General features: G+C 34.9%; 1 protein-coding gene across 3 annotated transcripts; it reads right to left on the bottom strand.

Moving 5' to 3' along the window:
• Nucleotides 1-2,528: 2,528 nt before the first annotated feature.
• Nucleotides 2,529-6,369, bottom strand: LOC120091374 (uncharacterized). 3 transcript variants are annotated; one of them, XR_005485704.2, is made up of 8 exons: nt 5,749-6,369; nt 4,882-5,022; nt 4,671-4,784; nt 4,370-4,543; nt 3,689-3,804; nt 3,438-3,522; nt 3,267-3,346; nt 2,529-3,092 (listed from the first exon to the last, which is right to left on the bottom strand). XR_005485704.2 is itself a non-coding variant. In XM_039049376.2 (7 exons), exons 1-7 carry the CDS (start codon nt 6,247-6,249, stop codon nt 3,341-3,343), a joined length of 1,137 nt encoding a protein of 378 aa, XP_038905304.1. In that variant the 5' UTR covers nt 6,250-6,369; the 3' UTR covers nt 3,138-3,340. The 3 variants fall into 3 exon arrangements, 1 of the variants encoding a protein (XP_038905304.1); XR_005485703.2 differs by having other exon boundaries at nt 2,529-3,082; XM_039049376.2 differs by lacking the exon at nt 2,529-3,092 and having other exon boundaries at nt 3,138-3,346.
• Between the last annotated feature and the right edge of the window lie 989 nt (nt 6,370-7,358).

Genomic DNA, 7,358 nt, shown 5'->3' with positions numbered 1-7,358 from the left:
TAGATACATTAATTGAAGGAATTAATATAAATATGATTTATATTAAGTACCATAAAATAGAAAAAGAACTATGATTTATATGTTTCATATAATGAAATATTAAAACTATAGGTTATAAATATAATATGATAAGTTGGTTATCATATTTATTTATAATATATTAATTATATGATAATTAATTCTTTTTCTCTAATAACCAATTTGAGTGAGAGGTTATTTGAAGTTTTATGGTAACCGTGAGATAAAAGAAAAATAGTTTTCCAAATTTAGAAGTCAATTCATTAGAAAAATTCTTACGGAGAAAAGGCTATCAAGTGAAAAGAGTTTTTACTAAGTGATAGCCGTTGAGAGCATACATGATCACTTAGAGTTAACTATACGATAGTTACTCGTTGATCATTGCCACACGATTGAATAGCAAAGTCTATACGATGGGCTTCCATTTACTAAACGATCGAGTACATCATCTATGCGATAGACAGTGTTCATATCTCCCACTTACTCGATCGTTTACTCGATCATATACTTCCTGTCTTCCTCATCCAAGATCATACAAAGTCCATAACTCCTGGATTCTCACACCAAGAATACTAAGGCAACACTTGTGGTGGTGTTCTAACTCAGTTCGTGGATCGAGTTGGACTCGATTGGGTTTAAGGAGAATTCAGGCGTTCGTGAAGGCTGTGTTCGTGTTCGTGCTGTTGGCTATGTCGTTCGTTGCGTTTGAATGTTGTTCGAACGCATTGGAGACTAATTGAGGGATACTTGAAGAATGGTTCTTCATAAGTATGCATACTCTATCCCATGAATCTTATTATAGCATGTTGTAATTTTGATTAATGCATAATCTGTATGTTTCTGGTTAGACTGTAATTGTTGTGTTCATATTGAATGGAATTTGGAATGATCCACGTTCACTGTTTATGGAAATCTTTGTGTTAGATTTCCTTCACGAAGGCTATGCTTCGATTAGAGCGTTGCAACACTATGTTGTTGCCTATAAATATATTCTTCTAACTTTTAAGATATTATCATGCGGAAACTGATGGAGACCAAGGAGATACCTCAATTTTTTCTTCGTTGTTTATCTTTTTATATAGCATCATTAGGTTATATTCTTAATTTCTTTTGGATGGTAAACAATGGATTGAAGCTTCTTTCTTTATCTTGCTTTGTCCATGAAGATTTTAAAGTAAGTAGTTCTTTTCTTGTTCTTGGGAATAAACCCTATGGAATTTCTTTGAAAATTATTTCATATCGTAATTATGCTTCTTTGAATCTGTTTTAGTTCTTGATGTATATTTCTTAGATGGATTGACACTCTTACCCTTGAATGTATGTTGTATGCTAAAGATTTTAGGCTTGCACAATTCTTTGATGTTCGTCTAGGTTCAATCGGTAAGTAACGAATAATTGAATCTTGTATGCTAGAGTTTATAGGCTATTCTTGAATCTTAGAATGCATGATTTGATTAGGTTCAAAGAAAATTGATTAATTAAGTTAGGGCCTTCCAATTAATTAAGCACATGATAGAAACCTAAGACTTAATGCAAATCTAAATTAATTCTATATGACTGCTAAGAATTCAATAGAAACCTGGGTTTTAATTATTAATTAGGTTACTTGCACGCTTCGGTCCTAGCTAGTTGTTTGTCATTGTAAAAGTTAATTCAATTGCGTCAAGCAAGTTGTTGTATAAAGAGTGATTAAATATGAGTCTAATCAAAATAATTCAATGATAGGCTATTGTATAGGAACAAAATTTACTCCAAGTCCAGAACGTTTCATCCTTAATTACATTTACCAGTTTATCTCCTTCCCACTTAATTCCAAAAAAAAAAAAAAAAGTGCTTATAAGTCTGGTTTGATCTGCCATCTTTCTTTAGAATTAAACACTGAAAAGGAGCGCAATAAAATTTATCCTGGTCACCATAAACTAATTTAATTTTTATAATTTTTATTTTTTAATAATAAATTCATCCAATAAAATATTAAAATCAAATGATAAATCATTTTTTACGTTAATGATATAAGAATGATATAATTTTTCAATGATTTAAAGGTAAAATTACAACAGGTCAATACTTACCTTCACTATCTTGTATTTATGTCTTCAAAATATTTAACCATATAGCAAATATGCCACCAAGATGTAACTAATGCAAACCTTACAATTAAGTTTATTTCTTTCAAATTTCTAACCATAGTTTACATTTTTTTTTTTTAGTAAAAGAGTTAGATTCTCTGCTCAATTTTAAAAACTGTTTTTTCTAATTTCCAAAATTTTGGTTTTAATTTTTGAAAACATTGATAAAAAGTAGATAACAAAGCAATAAATTTCAAGATGAAAGAAATATTTATAGGCTTAATTTTCTAAAAACTAAACCAAACGAAACCTTAACCACTGTTAAAGTGAAATCACCAATTTAGCCCTGATACGAGAGAGTGATGAATTAAAGCAATTCACCCAATAATAACCGAGTGCCACATGAGAGGAATATCCCTAAGAAGACAAAAGAAACCAAAATCATGAGAAAGAATAATAAATGGCGCTGGATTTGTATTACATGTGGGGTCTTTGTGTTCAATGGAATCCCCATCCGCCATACCCCTATTTATTCCTGTTCCATCCCCTAAAAAGAACATCCTACATATTCCAGAAAATACAAGGAGCTTCTCTAATTTCCCTTTTCCAATTAATTTGCCCAAAAGGACCATATTTGATGAGAATTGCAGCTTAGGTCCTTCATTCTTGTTGTGAACCAAGCAAAACAATGAATGATAACATAAAGATGTTCAAGTTGGTTCATGGACATCTCAACTAATCTTGCAAACTAACCCCTTGATTCTGTACGACCATAGTCAGAGAACTCATACGATATCTAATTATAATCCCAACGACATCCAAAGTATAGCTTGTACATTTTAGCCAAATCCATGGTGGTTCTTATCTTCAGCTCACTTAACCCCATAGCAGTTTTGATAGAAGAATTAATGGTGAAAGAACTTAGGCTTCAAGAAGTTTTTTCTGCAGCTTTCTGATCTTTGGCACCATGGATAAAGCTTGAAGAGCCAATGGAACTAGAATATTCTATATATTTCATTATTTTTATACAGTTGATGTAAAGCTATCAAAGGAAAAAAGAATACAAGTAATATGACATCTACAATCAAGTTCAGATATTTCTACACAACATACAATAGTCGAGATTTGCAGCCAGAATCATATATATATGTGTACAGTATTTCTGGGAGTGGATCTTACTCTTGAGACTCTTGGAGTCGAACTGAGCAACAAATGGTTCCATCTTCAGATCCTACATGGTTTTTCCTGCAAGCTTAGTCCTGATAAAACCAAAGAAGCAGAACAGAAATGGTTAGTCCAGCAAGGGATATTTGATAAAATGGTCGATCACGTGTCCTAAGACCAAAATACCTGAGTTGAATCTGTGGGAAGGGAATCTGAACTGGAATCTGTTGCTACCTCGGAGATTCTGGCCTCCGATTTCTCGTTTGAATAACTAGCAATCAAATAAATTAGCAAATGTTAGGAGAAACTAGCTATTGCGTGACCCCAATCACAGGAAAGCATATTGCTCAACAAGATTTGATTTGCATTCAGCTCCCTCCTAAAGAGAGATAATATAACATAATATGACTAACTCAATGATACTACTCTATGCTTACGTTGAGAGTATGGTCACCCATATAAGCTCCACACAATCAACCCACAGGAGTCTTTGTTCTACAGGAATAACACCGTATGTGATAAGATGAGCAAACGGCCAAAGTTTCCAACCGGCCTGAACAAAAAATAATCCAGAATTAAGTTCAGAGAATAAAAGACGCATCCATACAAGCCAACATCAAATTCAATTGAAAAGCACTGTCTACAAACTTTTGGTAATGATTTTTCATAGTTATTTCGGTGTGAATAAAATGTAGATTCAAACTCTGGACATGATATTGATCGTTTGTTTGAATGAGCATAATTATGCAAAACTCGTTTCCAACCTTTTGTACATAATTTAATTAAGGGCCAACTGTGTAAGGGAAAAGGTGGGCAAAAAACTAGTGTATGTAACACTTGCTACATATGAAGTGACACCCCGCTGAACCTGACGAGTTGTGATGACAATAGACCAGGTCTATTGTCATCACATCAGTAGGGTATCTGGAGCGAAGTGTGATATCAAGGAACTGAGAACAAGAAAGTTCAGAAGAAGAAAAATGAATGACTATATGTGAATAATATTCACAAATGCATAGTTTAAAGCAGAAAATGACTTCCCGGCACTAGTAAGAATTTGTCTTATTCAACTAACTCATGGAAATGTGAAGATTCAGGAAAAGAATAGAATCTCTTACGGTAAGCATAGGCCAAAATGTCGCCTTTAGTTCATTAAATATAGAAACTGGGGACTCGAGCCGCAAGAATCCTAATACCACAAAATAAATACTGTTCCAAACTGCTGACCATGCCGTTTGATCGAATGCTACTTTTGCAGGAACTACCCACCAATCTTGAAAAGGAAAAAGACCCTGGAAACACAAGGCAGGATTTCTTCTTTAATGTGAAGTAACAGGACTGAGATAACGAATTGAAGTTTATCTTAAGGTAAGGAAACATCTTGACAACAAAGCACAAGGAAAATTTCAGAAAGCATACCTCACAAAAATGATAGTAGTAGTGGGAAAGGGAACCATGTAGAGAAAAACCAACGAGGCCTGATCTGAACATCCGTGTGCGATCAAATTCAAACAGAGGTTTTCCTTCGAAACACTACAAGAGCAAATTTAAAAAATGAGAAACTTAACTACATGGCCATACAAAGTAGATAATTGGGAATGTTAAAAGTTGATGGTATGAATGAGTTTACCTGTGCAATCCAATCTCCAAGAGAGTACACCACTCCACTAATCACCATTTTAGCGAGAACTGGGTGCGTCTTAAGAGCTTCCTCATAAGCACTCCAGTTGTGTTGAGGGGCATATCTCAGTATTTCATAAAGTGTCCATCCCTGCAGGTTAAAGGGAAAAGACAAATTAGAATGCTGCATAGATTTGGATGACGTGGTTGAAGTGCGAGTTCCTAAGATTACTCCTCAGCACACTTCTTTAGACCGTTGTCCAAGTGCTGAACTTCTTGAGTGACTAAAAATTTCCCAAATAACAACAATCAGATTGTGTTAGGGAGTGCTTTCAAGCAAAAGACTAATGTAAAAAATGTTCAATAAGAAATTACTTCATACTTGATACAACCTCTTGCGAGTGCTTTTGAGTGCTTCTAGGTGATTGAACCAAGAACTGATTTCGAAATTACATTACACTTGTTTTTTTACAACAAGTTAAGGTGCGACTTGTTCTCAAAGCATGAAACTCTCAACAGCTTTTCCAAAATGCTGAAGCAGAAAAGTTTCACCCTAATTTAAAGTTGTATTCTTTAGTTTTAGCAAAAGCAAACTTGATATAGATTTCATATCACCAATCACTACATAACTTTCCATTATTAAAATACAAACCAAAAAACTCCAGTTCTATGTAGTTGTTTCCTCAGCTCCTTGCTAAGATTGAACTATACTATAGCATAGTTTATTCCTTTCATTTGTCAATCTAACAGTGACAGTATATTCAAGTTAGCTTCACAGTTCACAACTTTATTCAAAGCCGTTCCCAACTATACAATTTCACTTCCCAAGTAAACACAGAAAACTACTGAATTGAAGCAATCGAAAAGAATGACTCACATGCCAATAATCTTGATCGATGGTAAGCAACTTCGTGAGAGCATAAGAACCCGCCGCAAGAACAATGGTCGCATTTATAATCCGATCAATCATAACCCTCTCCATTTCCTCGTTCTCTGTTCCACCGCCACCGCCATCGCCAACAGAAGCAGAAGAAGAAAACCCCTGAATTTCACCAGCACCTCCCAACGAGAGCTCGCCGAATCCACCTACCGCACTCCCCAGTTCTCCTTCCACGCCATCCCTCTCCACCCGTCCCACCGCCACGCCTTCCTGCTGGTCGGTGAAATCAGTGCTCTGCACCGGGATAACATCGAGCTCTTCTACCGCCGAGTTCAACGCCCAATTCGACCTCTGCCCGTTTCTCGAGAAAATCGAACGCTCCGGAGGCTTCGGCGCGTGGAAATTGAGGGCGGCGCGTGGATGAGAGGGCGCTGGAGCTCGTTTTGCTGTGGTGAAGGATGTGAACCTCTGAGGAGCTGTGGCATGGACCGAAGCCATGGCCGAGTTGGAATGAGAACGCGACTCGGGAGGAACTGAGTTGGCAGACGATGTTACTCCGAGTTGGAACGAAGAAGAGGAGGGAGATTATATATGGTGGTTGTTTGGGGGGGTGATGATTCGGTGTAGTCGTGTGTACAGTGACTATGTGTGATGGAATTCGTATTGCCGTGTAATTATTGATGGACGTTGATGATGGGAGGTATTAGTTGACCAGATGTACGGTATGAGCAGAGTAGGGAATAATTTTATAGAGGATTTTCGACGCGCAATCATACCGTGTGTGGATAATATTCATCCGAGAAAAAAAATTGTGTTTTATTGTCAAAAAAAATAATAAATAAATTCAGTTAGAGTATTAACTTTTCCTGACAACATTTTCCATATTTTCTCACGAAGGCGTATTACATTTTCATTGAATCGTGAAAAAAAATTTTTGATAAATGATCAAATAAATTATAAACAAATATTTTAATTTAGTAAAATGTTTATTTATTAATTTAAACCATTAAAAAAAATTATTCATATGCCAATTTTATGTTTTTTTTAAAATTGAAATCTCGATCATCTAAATAGTTAGTCATATGAGTTGAATTCAAATAATAAAAATAATAAAGTCACATATGAACTCAAAACTAGTAAGATTACTTTCCACATTAAATTTTCAAATTTATGAAACTTGACCTATTAGAATAAATGTTATACATATACATAAAAAATAAATAAATGTTATACATACTTTTGATAAATGTTATACATACTTTTGGATATGTTAATTCGTTTTTGGAATATATTCGTAAATCTAAAATCAGTGAGAATTCAAAAACATGTGATGATAGAGTTTGATTTTATAATTTGTAAGTAATTAAGAAATATGTACTTTTTTCAAAATTAATAAATGAATGTTACAAAGATAGAACGGTGAAGTATGTTGAATTAGATGTCACGAATGTTGTTGCGCCATGGAAGAACCACTGCCTTGAAAGTAAATACGGCGCGATTTTGGTGCTAATCGTTTAAGCCAGTTGTTCCTCAAGGTTAACGCAGCCTCCAAATCGTTTAAGCATGATTACCTGAACCCGCACGTCCAACCAGACGAATGACAGCCC

The sequence above is a fragment of the Benincasa hispida genome, chromosome 11 (assembly GCF_027475165.1).
Source record: "Benincasa hispida cultivar pf3 chromosome 11, pf3_genome.v1.1, whole genome shotgun sequence".
In the NCBI taxonomy this organism is placed as follows: Eukaryota; Viridiplantae; Streptophyta; class Magnoliopsida; order Cucurbitales; family Cucurbitaceae; genus Benincasa; species Benincasa hispida.
This window is presented reverse-complemented; position numbering and strand designations above follow the sequence as displayed.